Genomic DNA, 22,098 nt, shown 5'->3' on the forward strand with positions numbered 1-22,098 from the left:
TCAGCACAGAATTGAAGCCCAACAATCATGTTTTACAGTCCTGTGGTCTCAGCCTCAGATACTCAACTAATCAAAGTGATGTCATGACAAAATTGAATGACCAGCAAAACATTTTTCTCCTTCATTTCTGTCAAACAAAGCTGTATGTAACGTGTCTCGCGGTTAGTATCATGGTTGCTAGGCAACCTGAACAGCGCGACGAAGCGTATACCGTCCCATTTCACAAGCCTCTCACTTCCGCACTTCTCGTACTTATAGTACGCACCGTACGTAGTACGCGTAGTGCGCGTACCTCAAGCGTGCAGACCCTGAATTGGGACACAGCCTGTGTGTGTGTGTCAGTGTTACACACACTCAGCACTGCAGGGACACCTGTTCAGGTGTGATGAATTTCAGTCAGACTGACGCAGGTGTGTGTTCACACCAGGGTTTTAATAGTTTTGCAATTTTCATTAGTTTTTATTTTTATTTAGTTTTGACTTCAGATTTTCAATTTTATATCAGTTTTAATTAGTTTTTACCAATTGTTTGCTAGTTTAGTGTAGTTTTTATTTTTTTGAAAATCCTTAGTTTCAGTTTAGTTTTGATTAGTTTCAGTTATAGTTTTAGTTGTGTTTGCAATAATTAAGTGTAACAAAGTCCCAGTTTCATCATATCAGTCATGCTCTTCTGCTTATCCTTGGGTATGTTGCTATTCCAGCTACCATACTGCACCCTGGACAGGTCGCCTGTCTGTCGCAGGGCTAACACGAGACGGACAACTCACATTCGCACCTATGGGTTATTTAAATAAATAAATAAATAAAGGCAGATGAACAACGATTGATACCAGGCAACTATAAAATGTATATCTTGGCCCCAATGAGACTATTAACTCTTGCAGCACCGGGTGTTCGTAATTTTGGTTCAAGTGAATTGATAAACTTTTTGAAGGCAATTGACTCACACAGTTGTGTAGATGTCCCCGTCCTGTTGTCTCGGGATGCATCACGCTGCCTTGCCTGGGGTTAGCTTCTGTTTCTGGGGATGAGGGTTGAGTGTGCTCCCTTACCTTCTCAAGGTAAGCTAGCTTAGCCTTCTTGTGTGAGCTTTTCAAGTGCACTTTAAGGTTTGTGGGATTTTTTCCCTTTAGAAATGTCCCTCATAATTTGTCTCTTTCCACTACAAGACACTTGCTTTATCCAAAACACAGTCATATTCAAAGTAATCCCAAATTGGACTCTGGCGCTTTCTCCCGACTTTTCCTGACATGATTCTGACGGAGCAGCAACACAGACGACTCGACTAACGTGCTGCCACCTGCTGGCATAATGAGACACAGCAAGAAAAAATCTGGAAACTAAACTTCATTTTCACCCTTGACTCTTGTATGACATGCACACATCAATGAAAACTAAACACATTTTTGCTATAAATTCAGTTAATTTTAGTTAGTTTTGTGAACACTCATTACAGTTTTAGATAGTTTTCCTTTTTTTGTTTTTATTTTTATTTCCGTTAACGAAAATGTTTTTCACTTCTAGTTTTCGTTATTTCGTTAGTTTTCGTTAACGATAATAACCTTGGTTCAGACTCATGACTGTCCTGGGAATCAGAACCAGAAAAAAAGGCATTTAAAAGGTTACCATGGCGAGTTTAAGTCCAAAGGAGCGAGAGAAAAACTCTTGTAGTCAGTGGGACTGTTTCTAATGTCGCTATGCTGGACGACTGTAATTCATTATTATCAGGATGTCCTAAAAACTCCCTGAAAAGCCTTCAGTTAATCCAAAATGCTGCAGCAAGAGTCCTGACAGGGACTAGAAGGAGAGAGCAGATTTCTCCTGTTTTGGCTTCCTGTTAAATCCAGAATTCAAAATCCTGCTCCTCACATACAAGGTCTTAAATAATCAGGCCCCATCTTATCTTAATGACCTTGTAGTACCATATCACCCTATTAGAGCACTTCGCTCTCACACTGCAGGCCTACTTGTTGTTCCTAGAGTATTTAAAAGTAGAATGGGAGGCAGAGCCTTCAGTTTTCAGGCCCCTCTTCTGTGGAACCAGCTTCCAGTTTGGATTCAGGAGACAGACACTATCTCTACTTTCAAGATTAGGCTTCAAACTTTCCTTTTTGCTAAAGCATATAGTTAGGGCTGGACCAGGTGACCCTGAATCCTCCCTTAGTTAACATCTTCAAAGAAGGACAGCTTGCCGCCCTGCCAGGCGACTCCACGCTTCTCCCTGGCCGATGAACGTAGAAAGCGGACATGTATCGCCCTGGGAGGCTCGTTAGATTCTGGCATTGTTATATTTTAAATTTCAAATTCTCTTCCAGAAAGCTCAAGTGCTTTGGCCAGAATCTCCGTCACATATTTATCACGTTCCCAGGTGCCTCCACACCTTCTTTAAGTCCAGTAATCCGTACGTTGTTTCTCCTACTACGGTTTTCAAGGCCCTCCACTCGTGACCACGACGCCTCCAACCTTTTCTGAAATTTGTCCACTTTTGCCTCGGTAAGCACGCTGGCATCTTCCATGTCTGATCTACGTTTATATCTTCCACTGAATCTTTTAGTTCTTTAGTGGCTTCTTTAACAGTGGTGACGTCTTTTGCTACGACCTGAAGAGTAGCATTCGTTTTCTTAATTTCCTCAAAGATGTCCTTTTTGCTCTCGCTCCCCGTACCTTCCTCCGCTGCTGCCGGAGAGGCGGCATCAGGTGCAGGTGTGTTTTCGGGCGGCTTCGAAACGAGGCTAATGCTAGCTTGCTTCTGGTAGCTCCCTCGAAAGAATTAGCTTTGTTATTACCTGCCATTTTTCAAAGGCTGTAATCCTTGAAAAACTTCAAAGTCGAGAAGGGGCGTCCACTTTGTGACTACAACCAAAGTGTGTTTCCAAATTCAGAACATTAATCAACAGAAAGGAACGAGTAAATTGTCGTGACCAGCTCCCGATACTGTGTTTCAGATCTGCTGAGGACACAACTCAAGACAGACTTCTTCAATTCAACAACTTTTTTATCCCGTGTAAAAAGGGTAATAAGCTCAGCGCCAAAGCCAACTGCAGAGTCGAGGGGCCGTCCCTCCATCTGTCACTTTCATAAGTTCCTCATTCAGCTCCTACTTTCCCTGTTATTCAGTGCTCTGTGTTCCTGCACCCTTCATACACAGTTTTGATCCAAACATCTCCTTCCTTTAACACGCTCATCTCTCCTTTTACGGTGCTACACTTTGATTCTGTTCACTACGCTTGTCTGTAAGGTGTGAGTGGTTATTTAAAGCCTTCACGTACAACAAGTTCATCACCTAGTTCTGCTTTTTGTCTATAATTACCCAGATGTACCAAACAGGGGTTGATGCTGCCCCTTTTGCACCCTTTCCTTTAATACTTTTTCTCCTGCACTTACAGGGACCTGCTCGCAGTATAATACCATCTACAGTTCCACAAAATCTCTTCCCATTTCTTCTCCATATCTTCTTTTGAGCTTCAATATGTGCAGCAAACAATGCACATAATTTAACCTATTAAATAACCACATTACCTAGATAGACTTAACATACCATACACATATTAACGAATTAGAATATCTCACTCAGCATGGATGCACTGCAAACTTAATAACTTTCTCGAGAACATCAAATGTGTCCATTAACTTGAAAGTACACTTAAGCAAAGCTGCAAATTCAACAGTTTTGTGCAAAAAGCAGATAGATTTCACAATGGCTTAAAAAATCAAGTATCCACTTCAATAAAGTGCTAATGTTTAACTGTTTTACAAATATGACAAAGGAGTCGTGTTAAATTACAGCCAGATGCTGTTAACTTGGGGTTTTGTGCTGTGCACATGCTCAGAAACAACGGGTAGGATGGTTTGTGAGGTAGGCTGTATGCCCAGAACACCGGCACTTTTTCAGTAAAGAAGTTGCTTCAGTGCTGCAGTATCACAGGTATCTGTACTTGCACGCGTCCTCTGCCTCTGAGCAGAATACCGAGGACTCGAGCGTCTGACCGATCTCGCTGACAAAGAGCCAGAGACCAGCTCGAGTATTTCAGGATGAATAATCTGATTGAATGAATCTGAAATATTGTTCGTAAGTACAGAACGTCTGTTCTTCTGCCTGCAGTTCAATAAAAGCTGACTCATCTCTGAGTCTGTGGCTGGTCTGCAGAACGAGGTGCTGTTAGCAGGAAGTGAAGGGCGGACACGACAAACCACAGAGTCATAAATGTGACAGCAGAAGAAGAACGACACGGAGCAGCTCTGAAGGTTTGTTGAGTCCGGCTCTTTTTACCCCTGCAGAGTGTTTCAGAGGAGAGTGGGCGAGCTGATGATGTCTGTATGTTCTACAGAGTGATGAAGACTCCGAGGGCTTCGGCAGCCTGCGGTGAAATAACCAGGCTTCCTGTGATGCTGCTGCTCGTCCTGTCAGGCGCGTACGGCTCCGTCACTCCTGCTGTGACTCTGTTTGCTCGGCTCTCTCTCTTATTTGAACAAAATCACTTTTTTATTCTTTGAATAAAAAATCTAACTGTCTTTAACTTCCTATTTCTGTGTTTCCAGTCTGTGAATGTGACAGCGTGGAGGTCAAAGGTCACACAGGTCAAGACATCACTCTGCCCTGTAAATATGACAGGAAATACTACGGCGCTCTGTCAGTGTGCTGGCAGCGAGGAGAAATACCAGCCAGAGGCTGCTCCAATCAGCTGATCTCCACAGATGGACTCAGAGTGGAAACCAGAGCTTCCAGCAGGTATGGTCTCTCTGACCATAAAGAGCCTGACAGAGGGAGACGCTGGACGATACGGCTGCAGGGTGGAGATACCCGGGCCGTTCAACGATGACAAACATCACATCGATGTGAGCGTCGTCACAGGTGAGGAAAATGCACCGAAGCTGTAAATTTAAAGACAAACATCCCGTCATATCAGGGTGAAGTGTTTCTGTCCAGAGCTGCATGTTCACTCAGAGACAGACGAACATGCTCAAAGTGCATTTTCTTAGATTATTAGCAGCTGAAGGTTCAAGTTAAAAAACGGCTGCTGTACAAAGAGCCCCACCCCCACACAGGACAGTATCGTGTGTGGTAAACAGGACTCTCAGGTGATTGGTCAGAAGTTCTCCTTATGTGGCAGAGATCCAGCACTTCGGCTCACGTTTCTTCTTCTGCAACTTTCTGAAACACTTCAGCAAGCAACACTCCCGTCACCATGGCAACCACCTCTTGTTCCCCTCTCAGACCTGCAGACATAGGCTGCGTTCACTCTGCAGGTCTTCATGCTCAATTCCGATTTTTTGATCAAATCCATTTTCTTTGTCTGCTTGTTCACACTACAAATAAAATGCGACAGCAAACACGCTCTAGTGTGAACGCTCAAAGCGGCCGCATGCGCAAAAGAAGACGTCACACACAACGCGCTCTGTTTAGACCCAGAACAACAGTATGTTTGACTGATGGCCTTAATGTAAAGACTTCGGACTTTACGTTTCCCAGTTTTTGCTTTAAGTTATTTTGTTATTTACATAATAATGTAAATAACCTAATAATGATCCTTATTGCTGTTTTAGAGGAGCGGTGCTTCAGAGGATAGCTGCAGATTTCTGTCAGAATCTGCAGATTATACAGTACAAATAAAATGTTCACGTTTCTCCAACGTTTTCTTCTAAACAGTTTCACTGGAAGTGTTCGCGATGTCTTCTCCGGCGCTGATAATTGGCGTCTGTCTTGTGTCGGTGACGTAAAAGACGGATTTAATGCGACGTGACCATCAAACAGCAGCTTTCTAAAACATCAGATATGTATCGGATTCAGGACCACATACGAAAGTGACCCAGATCGGATTTGAAAATATCGGATTTGTGCCGTTCACACTGTCATAGCATGATCGGATAGATGGTCGCATAGGGTCAGAAAAATCGGATTTGATGCGCTTTCGCCTGCAGTGTGAACGTAGCCTTAGAGAAGGATGCATCCCATAACGGCAGAGTTGTGGCCCTGTGGTCTTGTAGATCTCCGTCCACGTTCCTGTGAAGACTCTCAGTCTTGTGTCTGTTGGTGTCACAGGAACAGTCTACGTCTAAAACTCGATGCAGCATCAGCCTTACAGATGAAAATGAATCCCAACAACACCCAAACAGACCTGTTACCACGAGCACATCAGCCACAGACACGGTCCTGCTCTGAGGTAATCCACTCACCAACAGCACAGAAGGAGGAAATGATTTCCCCTGAAACTCCTGCTCGATCTGTCAGTCTGTCTTTAGTCTGTCTTCCTGTGGACGGTTTAGGAAAACGATGACTTGAACAAGGACATTTTTAATAACTGGAGGTTCAATCAAACCTCAATATTACCTTAAAATAGTGCCGATCACTTCCTGTGGAAATCTGTGCGAACTGATTGGACTGCAGCTTCACACACACAGTTCATCTGCTGAAGAGTTAAATGTGTGACAGCTGGTTGGAGCCTCCACGCTGTAGTGTTTCACTGCAAACTCAGAATGTCATTAAACATGAAGCTGAGCTGTTTCAGCTCCATCTACCACAGCAGCTTTGCATGACTGTCAGTTCATAATAATCCATCTTTGTCTTCCACACAAACTTCCTGTAAAACTGAACAATTAACAACTCAAACTCTGTTTAGCTCCTCACATCTTAACCACCATCACCACCGTGGTGGGACAAACAGGAAGCGATGTCACAGCCACAGGCTCGATGCCGACGCAGACTCAGACTGAGGTAAGTCGGGTCTTTTTTTTAATTCTCTTTTTTTAGCTGGCTGTAATAATTGCATTATTATGACTGCGTCTACATCGGCTCACCGCCTCACCCGCCCCTGTTGCTTGTGGTGTATGGTGTTGTGACGTGAATATGTGTGCTCTCTGTGCAGAGGAGCTTTTTTTGTTTCTGTTCTCGTGCTGAGTGCAGGTTTTTCCCTCCTCTGCTTTCCCATTGGATTCTACATTTCATTGTTTTTCCACATTACTACCTGTCTCCGACCTGCCATCCAACGTCATGTCTGTGCTATGTATGTATGGTCGGGGGGGTCCAATTTTGTAGACTTTGCATGTGACAAATAAAAGGCTTGATTGATTGATTGATTGATTGATTGATTGATTGATTGATTGATTTATTGATTTATTGATTGATTGAAACAGTGGTTGCTGTTCCTGTTGGTGTTTTTAATGGGAGGGACGTCCAGCTGCTGCTCTGACCTCAGCTTCACCTTCAGGCTGCTGATTGGTTCACAGGTCACATGACTTCATGTTTACAGGTGAGGATCACAGCTGTGCAGCAGGTAGACCACCTGGAAAACTTCATCTGGAACTCAGTGAGGCTGACCTTCATCATCTTCATCCCTGCTCTGCTGACTGCAGCTCACAGTCAGTACACACACACACACACACACACCTGTTTTCATATCTTAGTGGAGCATTGACATCATGCTTACCCTGGCGTCTTAAATGACTGCCTGACCCTGAGCCTAAACCTAACCTAACTGTAACCCTGACACTAAAACTACATTTTGAGTCTCAAACATGCCTTTTGTCCCCACAAAGATATGTCACACACACACACAAACACACACACACAAACACACACAACGATTGTTTCACGTGATTGTTTCTACCAGCTTCAGTCTGACGTTCATTAAATGTCGCCCTCATGTGGTCAGACTCAGGTATTACACCATCAGACTCCATATGTTTCCATTTCACATCAGACTGAACAAAGACAGGCACCTTTTTTTAATTAGATCATTTATTTGATTAAATTCACCTGCAGGGGTTTGGAGGCGGGATCAGAGACTGCAGACTGACATCAGGCTGAACCAATCAGACAAGGAGGAGGGCAGTCCTCTGTAAAGATCACCATGAACAGCTGAATGAAGGGAACAGCTGATCGTATCATGATTGTGCAGTTAGGTGCATTTGCTCCCACCATGGGGGCAGAGACCCTGTGGGGTCTGAACAGTTGAACAGTCAGCCCGCTGAGACCTGACGGCAGCCCCACAATGATGTGCTGCAACAACAGGAGGACATCTCCACTTTACTGATGAATAACATGGACGAGCTGTGCGGATCAGCACAGACACTTTGAACACATTCCTGTAATAATTATTCAATTGACCTCGAGTCAGACAGATCCAGTCCCAGCATGCTTTGCTTCAGACTAATTAACTGCCAGGAAGCAGCAAGTCACCAGTGTGGGTCACATCTGGAAGAACAGCAGCACCTGTCTATGTACAGCACTGCAACCTTCAGCAGAAATGCCCTTGCTGTGGAGGCTGGGCCCAGATGCATAATAAAAGCTTTACGCTTTAAGCTCACGGCCTTAGCCATGGTCCCAGCCCCAGCAGAGGCCACAGCCTGCTGACGAAGAATCTCAGTCCATCCATTCTCTTCTGCATTTCCACTTCAGGTCATGGAGCGGTTGGAGCCCATCCTATCTACCCCCTGGACAGGTATCAGGTTTAACTTCCCACATTTGCCGCCCTCTGGGTGAGGGGAGGAGACAGGACAAAGACACGCTGTGGATAACATCTAATGGTGTATGAACACATCGTGAGCGTCTACCTTACAACATGAAGCGCCTTGCTGCTGTTGGGATTTGGCGCCATATAAATAAAACTTTGTGGTCCTCGTCTTAACAGATGTGCTATAAATAAAATTTGTCTTACTTACTCCAGATGCTACATATTATAAGGTAGAAACCCTAGAGGCGGTCTTTACTGTCACGTCTGCTGACTGCAGCTTCTTCTACAGTTTCTCCTCTGACAGCACAAGAAAGAAAACTCACCAGGCTTTAAAACACGATTTACATCATCTGAGATTCTCACTGAGAGAACAATGCAAGAATGTCCCCAAACTAACATGATCAATAATAATTAATCATTCGTTTTAATTCAATGAAAATCAAATAGGATAATAAAAATGATGATACTGATGAAGACTGGTGAATATTGTGTTGATGATGTGACTTGAACGAGCTGCTGCTGAGTGATTGTTCTTCACTGTGTAATACACGTCTGCTTCCTGACTTTAGCAGCAGTTGTACGACCCACTCCAGCTCCCACTCCAGCTCCCACTGCAGCTCCCACTGCAGCTCCCACTCCAGCTCCCACTGCAGCTCCCACTCCAGCTCCCACTCCAGCTCCCACTGCAGCTCCCACTGCAGCTCCCACTCCAGCTCCCACTGCAGCTCCCGCTGCAGCTCCCACTCCAGCTCCCACTCCAGCTCCCACTGCAGCTCCCACTCCAGCTCCCACTGCAGCTCCCACTCCAGCTCCCACTGCAGCTCCCACTCCAGCTCCCACTCCAGCTCCCACTGCAGCTCCCACTGCAGCTCCCACTCCAGCTCCCACTGCAGCTCCCGCTGCAGCTCCCACTCCAGCTCCCACTCCAGCTCCCACTGCAGCTCCCACTCCAGCTCCCACTGCAGCTCCCACTCCAGCTCCCACTGCAGCTCCCACTCCAGCTCCCACTGCAGCTCCTGCTGCAGCTCCTGCTGCCAGACCCAGTGCAGCTCCCACCAACAGTCCCACTGGACCAGCTGCAGCTCCCACTCCAGCTCCCACTCCAGCTCCCACTCCAGCTCCCACTGCAGCTCCCACTCCAGCTCCCACTCCAGCTCCCACTGCAGCTCCCACTCCAGCTCCCACTGCAGCTCCCACTGCAGCTCCCACTCCAGCTCCCACTGCAGCTCCCACTGCAGCTCCCACTCCAGCTCCCACTGCAGCTCCCACTCCAGCTCCCACTCCAGCTCCCGCTCCAGCTCCCGCTGCAGCTCCCACTCCAGCTCCCACTGCAGCTCCCACTGCAGCTCCCACTCCAGCTCCCACTCCAGCTCCCACTGCAGCTCCCACTGCAGCTCCCACTCCAGCTCCCACTGCAGCTCCCACTCCAGCTCCCACTCCAGCTCCCACTGCAGCTCCCACTGCAGCTCCCACTCCAGCTCCCACTGCAGCTCCCACTGCAGCTCCCACTCCAGCTCCCACTGCAGCTCCCACTCCAGCTCCCGCTCCAGCTCCCGCTGCAGCTCCCACTCCAGCTCCCACTGCAGCTCCCACTGCAGCTCCCACTCCAGCTCCCACTCCAGCTCCCACTGCAGCTCCCACTCCAGCTCCCACTGCAGCTCCCACTCCAGCTCCCACTGGACCAGCTGCAGCTCCCACGATAGCTCCAACAGTAAGCTCGGTGCCAATCGCAGCACCGACTCCAGCAGCAGCTCGAGCTGCCCCGAATAAACTCGTTGTTTCTTCTGCTTCATCTCTTGCTTCAGTGGCCGTTAGCCCAGCCTGTCCTTCTGAAGTTGCTCCATCTCTTCTGTTATAGCATTCTCTGCCTTCTCAAACATCCCGTTGGTGTAGCAGCTTCCTCCGTTTCCCTGAACCATTATGTTGACCTTCTCGAGCAGCTCTCTGACCTGAGCAGGATCTCTGCTTCTGTTGTTAAAAACATAGTATCCTCCGTCACACTGACGGACTAAGTCACGGAGAGCTGGAGTTTTCATGATGAATTCTTCTATGGAGACATTCAGATCATCTACATGTGGGAACAACGCCACGGTGTAACGAGCTGCTCCGTCTCCAAACACCTCCAGAAGGATTCTCACTGTTTCTCGTTCTTCATCTATAAATATGTTCAGCTGGATCACAACCAGGAATACATGAGGACCGGGAGCAGCCAATGAGATGCATCTGTTGATCTCAGGTGAACACGGTGTGAAGCAGGCCTGGAGTATCTACAGCCAGGGTCTGAAAATCAGACAGAGCTGCTTCCTGCTGACACTCTGATGTCACCGAGGCAGGAGATTTTCCTCCCAGGATGGTGTTTCCTGATGAACTCTTCCCAGCTCCAGTTTTCCCAACAACAACAATCCTGAGGTCTGCTTCTGCTTTTCTCACGGCCTCCTCAGCCTGTCTGAACATCTCGTTTATATAGCAGCTTCCTCCGTTTCTCTGAACCATGGTGTTGACCTTCTCGAGCAGCCCTCTGACCTGAGCAGGATCTCTGCTTCTGTTGTTAAAAACATGATATCCTCCACCACACTGACGGATGAAGTCATGGAGAGCTGGATTTTCCCTGATGAAATTTCCTGTGGTGACTCTCCCACGCTCCAGGTCATCTCCACGTGTGAACAAGGCCATGGTGTGAATCTCTCTGTGAATCTGTCCACACGGAGCAGCAAAGGAGATGGATCTCCTGATCTCTGTCTTCATCTCCTCTTCAGTTTGAACATTATCAAACACACCTGGAGTATCGACCACAGCCAGTTTTTGACCTTCAAACTCTCCCATTTCCTTCTGACACTCTGAAGTTACCGAGTTCGGAGATGGTTTAGATTCAAAAGCATCCTCTCCTCCTAAGATGGTGTTTCCTGATGCACTTTTTCCAGATCCAGTTATTCCAAGGAGCACCATCCTGAGGTCTGGTTTCTCTTTTATCTCTTTCTTATGTGGTTCCTCTGACTCTGTTAAAGAAATTAGAGAACTTCAGTGATTTCATCACATTTTGAAACTGAGGACTAAGTCACGGTGAAGCCACATTCGCAGTGTGAAAACGTGTTTGACCTTCCTGATTTCCATTTCTTTTATTGTAACATTTCCATAACGTCTCAAACACCAGATATTTTGTTCTCACCACAGTTTATTGAGGAGGTACAGAAAAACAGGCCAGGATGAGGCGCTTCCAGATCGGGAATGGGCCCTGACCGTCGTCTTCACTTATGCGCCCAGTGGCGGTTCAGGGTACCCCGCCTTCTTGGAGTCCCTGGGTGGGAAAGACTCACTGGCAGTTGTCCCAACTGGCCCAAGCAGTCATTAGGTTTAGGGGAAGTCACTTTTTCACACAATATTTATGTATTGATCAAACTTATATTTTGATTTGTCTTTAATTAAGAGTAAAATGCTTTCTTATTATGAAATGGAGAAAAGTTGTTTAGCTCTCTGATAGTTGTTAATCGCGTCAGAACATTAAGATCTTTAACTCTCTTAGCTGTGATGTAGAGGTGGCCCTACACCTGCCCCACGTCACACCACACGTCATACTGCATATTTTTCTATTTAAAGAAAACATCTGGATGTGAGTCTGTAAAGTTCAAGGAGAGCGAGGCTCGTGTGGCCTTCCCACTGACGGCTTGTTTTTCACAGACTCGCAGTATCAACGTTAAATTTTTGTCTGACTTCATTAAATATACTAAATTTATTGTACAACGAGGTGATTCTGGAAATGGAGCTGCTGCATCTGTCACTGAAAAGACACCAGAGATCAAACTTTGAGTTTTAAACTCTCTCTGCATGCTGGTTGTGAAAACAAAGCCACTTCTGTCAGAAGTGTTGAAATCACATTTCCTCCTCATGTCATCCACAAAGTGCTGCCATCGAGGGTTTGTTTAAACAGTTAATGTTTACATTGGTTGTTTTGCTCCTGTGTTTAGATCATATTGTACAATAAAAACTACAGAAAAAACATCAACTATTGTAAAAACAAAGGAAACCAGTGAGAGGAAAAGATCAAAGAAGATAAAACCTAAGAAAGGTAAAGTGAGTGTTGAGTCTTATTACTCTTTAATTACACTAATTTTCTAGATTGCTATTTTTAAATGTACTTGCCGAGTGGCTTGTATTTGCTGGCCATGTTCGTCTTTTACAGTTGATGTGTGGTTTGTGTCTCTGTTGAATAGTTTCCTCTTTATTACACCACAATTTGAGTCTGCTGTTAGCGCCTCCCTTTGAATAGGAGGAGACAGAAGCAGGTAGTTGTTGGTTGCACGTCAGCAGTTGTGTAATTTAGCGATTCATCTGTGTGTGGTACATCACTGCTGTAGTGTGCGTGCAGCAAAGCACAAAGCCTGTTATCAACAGCCATTTTTCTGCTGCTGTTACAGATCTTTGTGAAGAGAAAAAAGAAGTGAGACACACAGAGCAGCAAGTTTCACTGCATTTGTTTTACTTGCAGGGAAGCGAAAGCGCACACAGTGAACGCCTGCGCTCGCCGGGACAATCCTGCAGGTGCTGTTCCACCGAAGTTTGGACGGGTCATTTATCCCTGCATGCTCTCGGTCAAAGATAGTGAGCTACTCTAATGCTTGAATCACAGTGCCATTAGACCTAATGTCACAGTCAGTAGCAACACTAGGACCCACGTTTCTTAATCCCTGCTTATTTCCTCCCTAATGGGGTCCCTCACACTTCTTAAATACATTTACAAGGAACTTAGGTTTAGAAATCAAATGAGCAGCTCTGAGGTTCCTCACCTGGAGCTTTCTTTAGGTGCCTTCCTAGCTTTGACAGATGGGAAACCTGCAGTCAGCTGAGACTGAAGAAGTCACCCGATGATGACGAAACGTTTCTCCCACTGAAAACGTCCAGATGAACAGAATCAACCTTTTGAGATTTCCTTACCTGGATGACTGAGCATGTTCTTTTTTTTAATCTAACTTTTTAAATACTAGTCCTTCAAACTAGTAAAAATATGGGTAATGGGATCCCCGGTCTCCATTACAGTCTCTGACCCAAGAATTTAGGTTTTAACCTCTCCAGTGTCCCAGTGAACAAACTATGGATGTTGTAAGATGGCGCGGCCACGTCCAGACGCCTTCCTGACCACTCCGCTCAGACTATGCACCTTTTTAGTTGTTTACTTATTTATTGCTTTGTTAAACATTGCAAAATCTTCTAGTTTTAGCAGGTGTGTTCACTTACATCTTCAACGAGTCCCTGGCGAAGTCTGTGGTCCCCACATGCTTCAAAAGATCCACCATCATCCCTGTGCCCAAGAACAGCAAACCCTCATCCCTGAACGATTGCCGGCCAGTTGCACTGACCTCGGTGGTAATGAAGGTGTTCGAGAAGCTGCTGAAGAACATCATCTCCTCCTCCATCCCAGACACCACAGATCCACTGAGGACGCCATCGCCCCCGTCCTGCACACCACCCTCAGCCACGTGGACAAGAAACAGGGTAACTATGTGCAACTGCTGTTGGTTGATTACAGTTTAACACAATAGTGCACAGCAGACTTTTCACAAAGCTCAGGGATCTGGGACTCAACAGCCGTCTGTGTGCATGGGACACTTCCTCACTGGGGGAACTCAGGTGGTGAGGGTGGGTAGGTGCATCTCCGACAACGATGAGGCGGCCTACATGGATGAAGTGAAGAATCTGGCATCGTGGTTCCAGGACAACCACCTCCAGCTGAACGTCAGCAAGACCAAGGAGCTGGTGGTGGACTTCAGAAGGAGTCAGCACAGAGAAATATGCCTGAAACCCGTAAACGAAGCAGCATCTGGCTGCAGTTTAAAGACCTTTTTGTCTCAACTTGGTCTTGACTCAGTCTGCGGCGGCTCGTCTTCTACCCAGAACTAGAAGGTTTGCCTCTATTACTCCAGTGCTCTCTGATTGGCTGCCTATTAAATTTTGTATTGATTTTAAAGTTCTGCTGCTTACTTTCAAATGCCTGAACAAGCTTGCCCCTGACTAGCTCACCAACCTCCTCGGTCTCTATACTCCCAGAGGTTCTTTACGATCATCTGGTCAGTTGCTTCTGGCCCAGCCCAGGCACCGTCTGAAGACTAGGGGCGATCGTGCCTTTGCCTCTGTAGCACCAAACCTCTGCGACAGTCTTCCTGCTACCAATCGTACCTCTGACTCCATTCAATCCTTTAAAGCACGCGTGAACCTGGCTTTTCCGACTTGCTAATTCTCACCGCTCATTAATTGCTGTATCGCTGCTCATTTCTCTGGATAATCATGATTTCTCCCTGTTTCTACTTATTAATGCTCTTTGTTTGTTTTCTCTACTTTCTCTATTTTACCTTGTTTTAATGACTTACTGTAAATTACTCTTTATTGCTCACTGTGAAGCACTTTGGTGTGCCCCCCCCCGGTTTTAAACGTGCTATATAAATAAAATCGTATTGTACTGTATCTTAACCACCATAATGACCGTGGCGGGACAAACAGGAACTGATGTCACAGCCACAGACTCGATGACGACACAGACTCAGACTGAGGTAAGTTGGTTTTTTAATTCTCTTTTTTCAGTTCAGGTCAAATTAATTTCACAGAATAATTAAAATGTGTTTAATAAACGTTGTGTTATTGTTTATTAATCACTGTGTTACATTCAAACATCCACAAAAGTGTCAGAAACAAGCTCAACGTGATCGCATGTGGACGACTGTGATGAGAGCGTCACTGGCTTCACCTGCTGAGATTCAGCGAGCACAACTTAAGAAATCTGCTTCTCTTCAAGTGTCGGCAGTTTCCTTACAGGTCATTTTTTCATGTCTGCAGGTGCTCTTCAGCTCAGCAACACAAAGCTGACAAAATGATTTTTACTGATTTTTATTAGTCACAAAATATCAAAAACATCAAAACAGTGAAGAAAAAACAGCAGTCACGGTACAGAAGAGACTAACGAACCGAACACGAGGGGACCGACATTAAAGCGACTCTTTACATTTAATGTTAGAAATCAAAGAGAAACGCCACCAGATGAGGAGAGGAGTCAGAGAAAACACGTAACTGCAGCAGCTTACAGCTAAGTGTCCGAGTCACTGACAACATTTGAGCCACTTCAAAGACATCGCCTGCTAAGAGCAGCTAACGGAGGCTAACAGCAGCTAAGAAAGGCAGAAACAGGAGCACTTACTGACAGAAAGGTTCAGCATCTCAGCGTGGCTGTCGTCAGTCAGCAGTGAGCATCACTGACTCGTATCCGAGTCCTTTCACAAAGTTTCACAGTTTCCTCCGGAGTAAACAGCTGTGGATGCTCCACCCAGCATCGTGAGGTGGCCGCAAGAGCGTTTCAGAGTTACAAATATAAATATATATATTTTTATTCTTGATTTATTGCTAAGTATTTATATTATTAAAACATGTTCAAATATAGTGTGTACAAAAGCATTTTTATCCAAACAGTAGAAGCAACAGCCATTGAAGCACCACAGCAGGTTAATCTGATGATGACTAAAAGTCACCCTCATGTGGTCAAACTAAAGTACTACAACATAAATATAATTTTATTAGCATTTTAAACTTGTTATTAAATTAAAACATAAGTTTAAAATTAATTTGATCTCCAGAAGGCTGGACGTGTTATCAGCAGGCCAAGCTGGACCAATCAGAGGAGGACGTATCGGTTTAACCACCCAATAAATGATGTTTCTACATTTTATTTTAGTTTATCAGGTTCTTCTACTGAGCTGTGAAACAAATGAAGTTTTCCACAAAGTCAGTGTGAAAAAATAAAGATGAATTTCTGACCCTGAAAAATGTATTGTAGTTGTTCCTTATTTAAAGGTGATGGATTCATATTATTGATATGTTTTGTTTTCTAAGATGAAACAAAGTCTGACTTCATACATGATTTTAAAAAACATAACTAATGTTGTTCACTGTAATTAAAATGTTTTTAAATTAATAAAATGTCATTTATAAAGTGACTATTAGAAGTAAGCAATCGTCAGTGCATCAACATAGAGCTGACGAAATAATATTAACTGAACAGATGGAAAATAAGAGCCGTCATAAAAGATCAAACAACTTTTTCCTCTGCATGATGTCGCACTGAGATGATGTAATAATCATAAATCTTTCATTACTGCTATTACTTCACTCAAACTCTCTGAACGTTGAATTCATCACTCGGCTTTTATTATTTCCTATCAGCTTTATTCTGATGTTGATTCAAAGTCTCAAACATGAGCATCACAGCAGTAAAACGAAGTAAAACTTTGACTGAATCTGTCTGCGGCAGGCAGGAGATTGACAGCAGGCTAAACCAATCAGAGGAGGGCAGTCCTGTAAACACCATCACAGACTTCATCTATAAAATAAAGAGTTTTTACCTCGTGTTTGTGGTCCTTGAATCAAAGTTCAAACCTTATCAGTTATTTATGCTGAGTGGCTTTTCAAATACAGCTTCTGTTAAACACATGAAATAAAAACCCTGAAGAGACAAACAAAGATGCATTAATGTGTCTGAAAAAGTTTATTTAACAGAGAGCAGATGAAATGTGTCATAAAGCTGGAGCAGTTCGACTGACGCAAACATCAAACTGAGTTTCTGGAGTTCAGTCAATTTGTACATTAACATCTTAAAACAAACAAACAGCAAATATTTTGATTATTACTGAAGAATTAAAAACGACAACAAAAACATGAATATTTGTATTTTAATCATTTCAGAAGTCAAGAGAAAGAGTTCATCATCAAATACTGAACAAACTTCCATCCATCCTCTTATCTTTATTAGGGTCACAGGGGGTGGAGCCTATCCCAGTTACACAGGGGGAGAGGCGCTGTACACCTGTACAGGTCCACAGCCTGTCGCAGGAGAAACATGAGAACATAAAAACAGTTTGGTGTTGATGAGAAAATCAAACTTGAACTGTTTGATTTCATACCTGCTGTGTGACAGGAGGTCAGAGGTCAGCAGAGGTGCCGAGTCAGCAGGTCCCAGAGGCAGCAGCAGCACAGGAGAGTCGAGCACGCCGCCAAACACGACTTCCTGCCGCCGCCCTGATCCTGCTGCTGATCCACCACGTAAACTGGAAGGACAGGAAGTCACATGACTAAAGCCTGCAGGATGCATACCCAGTATAACAATCAGTTATGACGGCTCTACAGTTTTTTCTGTTTTGGGATCCGTATGATGTCATAGAGAGGAGAAATCCTTGTATGGCCATCAGAGAAGCCCCGCCTCCTGTTTGTGAGGGACAGCCAATCAGAAAACCTTGTTTTTCTTGGTTTATATGTATTTTCTTTTTTAGAGCAGAGTAGTTATGTGTTCATGACGACTCAGACTCGGAGCTGCTGAGGTCGTCTGAGCATGTGCAGAGGAGGGAGGGTGGAGGCTGAGGATGGAGGAGAAGAGGAAGATTTTTCCCCACTATGACACACAAACTGCTGACCCTGCCTGAGCTCTCTGTATCGTGACCTTTGACCTGCCTGCGTGTTTTGGTGGGTACGAGGCCCCTGGGGGCCCGTCGAGCCTGCCCTGGTAGGCCGACTGGGTCCCAAAGGTGCTCTGTGGGGTCATCGGAGCCATGTAACCTGGATGTTCATGGTAATAGGACTGAGGGAAGGTCTGCAGAGGAAACACGTGGTTACCATAGTAACACTGATGGTCATGTGACAGTTGGTTAATTTGAAGAAAAATTTTATTTTCATGCAGTCAAAGAATTTTTAAATCCTAAAACTGAAAAGAGGCTGAAATATAAAACCAGAAGCTTCATAATCTCTGATGATCCTCAGGATGCTGCAGCAGTGCATGCTGGGTACCTGGTACGGAGAGCTGGGGAAGACGCCAGGCTGACGGGCGAGAGCTGTAAAGAAACAACAGGATCAATACTTAAACCTCAGTCTGAGAAATGAAAACACCTGATTGGCTCAGATTCTGCAGGTTTCCTGAACTGAATTCTTCTGTCCCAGCAGCCTGTGAACGCACCTCAGCCGCCTGTGTGCCTGCTTCCACCCTGCTCCACCCCCTGCATCCTCCCTGCTCCACCCTCCTCCCTCCTCCACCCTGCTCCTCCCGTGTGAGTAAGAAGAAGCTCATCACATAACTAAACTTTAATTAATGACTTTAATGAAGGCTGTTGCTGTGGCAGTGATGGTCAGTGTTGGTCAAGTTACTTGAAAAAAGTAATTAGTAATTAATAACCAGTGATGGGAATAACGGCGTTACTAACGGCGTTACTAACGGCGTTACTAACGGCGTTACTTGTTTCAGTAACGAGTAATCTAACTAATTACTATTCCTATCGTTACAACACCGTTACAGTTACTAACAAGGAAATGCGATCGCGTTACTGTTTTTCAACAGACGGTTGAAGCTGTGTTCAGCTCACTGCAGCTTTTATCAGCTGCAGGAAGTAGATGTAAGTAATCTGGACGCTGCAGCTTTAAGCAGCTGCACTCCCGCGGGCGGTAACCATCACTTTCTGGCACAACAGCTGGAGCTCAGGGGGCAAAACAATCGCACGAGTGCTGCTGTTTGACCGAGGAAGAATAAAGGAGTCGTGCTCAATCACATGACCACTTAAAGACAAAGCAACAAGGTGACATATACCAGTTTATAAACTGTGTTGATCAGCCAGTAAAACCAGAGTCATGATAAACAATATAACAAGTTAAAAGGTTAAAACTAATAAAACAAGTTTTAAAAAGAGACGTTTGCATTTGATTACATTTTGTATGATGATGATGCAGAAAAAGTAGAATTGGGCTGAAAGATCTGTCGATTCATCACCTGTTCAGGGTGTAAATCGTGTTTTTAAAAAGTAACTAAGTAATTAATTACTTTTGAAAATCAGTAATCAGTAAAGTAACGGGATTACTTTTTGGGGGGAAGTAATCAGTAATTAGTTACTGATTACTTTTTTCAAGTAACTTGACCAACACTGTATACAACAGTCTTATTTACTTACTTATTTACATTTTATTTATTTCTGCTGTGTTTTACTTGCATCTATTTGAAAGATGCAAGTAAAACAGCAGAAATAAATAAAATCAAAGCCTCAGCAGCTCTGAGTCCTGTCGCTCTTAGATCTGTTGTCACCTGTTTAGCAGGAGTGGGGCGGGTGGAGGTGCCACAGCCGTCATGTCAGTGGGCGGATCCGGCAGTTTCTCTGCGTCACATTCCCGTGGCAGCGCACTCGGTGCTCGCTCGGAGGTTTAGGGGGTTTTCGCTGTAAAAAGACGTTTTCTTCCCACGCAGTGAACAGCGGACGCTAATGTTTTTGTCACTTTTTACGGAATGAAACTCAAAGTAATGTGATTACTTCCACGCTTTAAACGCTGCACGCTCATACTCTCTCCGCACTCGATATATTACCATTGTTAATCTGCACACAGCTGTTGCCACGAATGTCGCACTCGCTTACGTCACTGTCATGAGACACTCTCGCAATAAAATCACGGTTTTAGTAACGCAGTAACGCAGCGTTCCTGCGGGAAAGTAACAGTAATCTAATTACCTTTTTTCCAATGGTAATCCCTTACTTTACTCGTTACTTGAAAAAAGTAATCTCATTACAACGCGTTACTGCCCATCACTGGTGATGGCACATGCCAACCTTTGACCTCTGTGGCTGAACATGAAGCCAGTTTTGTGTCTTTCAGAGTAAAGCTTGTGCAGCACTGTTGTACACAGGAAGTGATCTCAAAGATAAAAGAGGACAGACCTGGAGAGAAGGCGGGGGCCGAGGGGCCCTCAGGGAAGTGAGGACGGTACGGCGGAGGCTCGGCGCTCATCCTGGAGGGACGGTCGGCTGATGGTGTCGCTGTAGAAGAGGAGAGCAGAGACACTGAGCGGCTGTCTGAGCGTGGATGCTGACGCGTCTCGTGATTCAGAGTCAGGTCAGTGAATGCTGCCTCACAGCTCCATAATCCAATCTGCTCCCACAGACCTCCACCTCTCTGTCAACACTGTTTTTATTCATGCTCAGGATTGTTGGTGTCAGCTGAGCCTTATTTACCGTCTGCATAGCACAAAACTTCCAGCTGAGACACAAAGAAGCTTTCAGATGTTTCAACGGGGACTCAATGTTTCCCATAATTACTTCAGAGCTTCAGTTTAGTCGTCATTACTTTATTACCAGACAACTTGTAGCAGAAAGTTCATTTTAACCAAATAACCAGACTCCATTCACGAATCCTGCAATTTAAGGTTTTACAAGCAATCCTAAGAATTCCAAACTAATTCATTTTACACTTCTGGAGTTTTACAGTTTCAAAGTGTCGTCTCTTCAGTTCGTCTCTGTTTAACCCACCTCACTGCAAAAAAACGTCAGAATCCAGGAAACTTTGACCTCAGTCTGCTGCCCGCCTGTAAGAAACACGCAGTCATCACAGAGCCTTTAAACGTGTGGTTTTTAAATGGAGTCTGGTGTGACAGAATCTGAACTCACCTTCCAGCTGAAGACAAACTTCTGCTAAATCATTGATTTTCTCTCCGGTGAGCTGACAGACGACTGACGGGCAGAGGAGAGCAGACAGCTGCCAGAGGCAGAGGAGGTGAGGTCAGAGGTCTCCTCCTCCTCCTGCTCCTCCTCCTGCTCCACTGATGGTGGCTTCCTGTTTGTTTTTCTTGCAGCGTTTGGGCTCAGACTGGTTCACAGGAAGCCAAATAAAGTCTGCAGCTTTCAGGAGTCACCCTGGAAACAGCTTCAGAGATATCTGCTCATACAAACTGATCACTGATCAATAACATTCAGCCTCTTCTCTTTATTTTTTTTTTGTTAATAATTTATCATCTTTGAACGTTTTTCTGTCTTTTTTAATTCAATTCAATTCAATTCAATTTTATTTATATAGCGCCAAATCACAACAAAAGTCGCCTCAAGGCGCTTCATAGATACAGAGAAAAACCCAACAATCATATGACCCCCTATGAGCAAGCACTTTGGCGACAGTGGGAAGGAAAAACTCCCTTTTAACAGGAAGAAACCTCCGGCAGAACCAGGCTCAGGGAGGGGCGGGGCCATCTGCTGTGATTGGTTGGGGTGAGAGAAGGAAGACAGGATAAAGACATGCTGTGGAAGAGAGACAGAGGTTAATAACAGATATGATTCAATGCAGAGAGGTCTGTTAATACATAGTGAGTGAGAAAGGTGACTGGAAAGGAAAAACTCAATGCATCATGGGAATCCCCGGCAGCCTACGTCTATTGCAGCATAACTAAGGGAGGATTCAGGGTCACCTGGTCCAGCCCTAACTATATGCTTTAGCAAAAAGGAAAGTTTGAAGCCTAATCTTGAAAGTAGAGATAGTTTCTGTCTCCCGAATCCAAACTGGAAGCTTTTTTACATTTTTAATATTTTATTTTTCACTTTTTAAAATCATTTTAACTGTTTCTATGTTTTATTATTTTGTTATTTGTTGTCTTTGTTTTACACAAACAATAATAATATCGATTTTTCTTTCCCATTATATGTGTTATTGTTTCATAGATAATAATGTTTTACATTTTTTATTAATAAGATTTATTATTTTATTAATATTTTTATTATTTGTATGATTTTTTTGTGCTTACTCATTATAAATGTTTTTTACATTTTTATTTAATTTAATGTGTAAAAAATAAATAAAAAATTTTTTACATATAAATGTTATTT

General features: G+C 44.5%; 2 protein-coding genes and 1 pseudogene across 2 annotated transcripts; 1 reads left to right on the top strand and 2 right to left on the bottom strand.

Annotated features, from left to right (window-relative positions):
• Positions 1-4,546: 4,546 nt before the first annotated feature.
• LOC146379797 (uncharacterized) lies at positions 4,547-8,998 on the top strand. Its single transcript, XM_084941243.1, has 4 exons — positions 4,547-4,851; positions 6,617-6,711; positions 7,247-7,355; positions 7,759-8,998. The coding sequence occupies exons 1-4, from the start codon at positions 4,695-4,697 to the stop codon at positions 7,836-7,838; spliced, it is 441 nt and encodes a 146-aa protein (XP_084797369.1). The 5' UTR covers positions 4,547-4,694; the 3' UTR covers positions 7,839-8,998.
• A 1,220-nt stretch (positions 8,999-10,218) lies between these two features.
• On the bottom strand, positions 10,219-12,611 carry LOC146379798 (GTPase IMAP family member 4-like; annotated as a pseudogene).
• Positions 12,612-16,951: 4,340 nt separating this feature from the next.
• On the bottom strand, positions 16,952-22,016 carry LOC146379799 (uncharacterized). Its single transcript, XM_084941248.1, has 7 exons — positions 20,893-22,016; positions 20,755-20,810; positions 20,167-20,265; positions 18,263-18,306; positions 17,930-18,068; positions 17,386-17,529; positions 16,952-17,305 (listed from the first exon to the last, which is right to left on the bottom strand). The coding sequence occupies exons 3-6, from the start codon at positions 20,234-20,236 to the stop codon at positions 17,411-17,413; spliced, it is 372 nt and encodes a 123-aa protein (XP_084797374.1). The 5' UTR covers positions 20,237-20,265; positions 20,755-20,810; positions 20,893-22,016; the 3' UTR covers positions 16,952-17,305; positions 17,386-17,410.
• Positions 22,017-22,098: the final 82 nt, after the last annotated feature.

This window comes from Perissodus microlepis, chromosome 10 (assembly GCF_051167445.1).
Source record: "Perissodus microlepis isolate ML-2025 ecotype Zambia chromosome 10, ASM5116744v1, whole genome shotgun sequence".
Lineage (NCBI taxonomy): Eukaryota > Metazoa > Chordata > Actinopteri > Cichliformes > Cichlidae > Perissodus > Perissodus microlepis.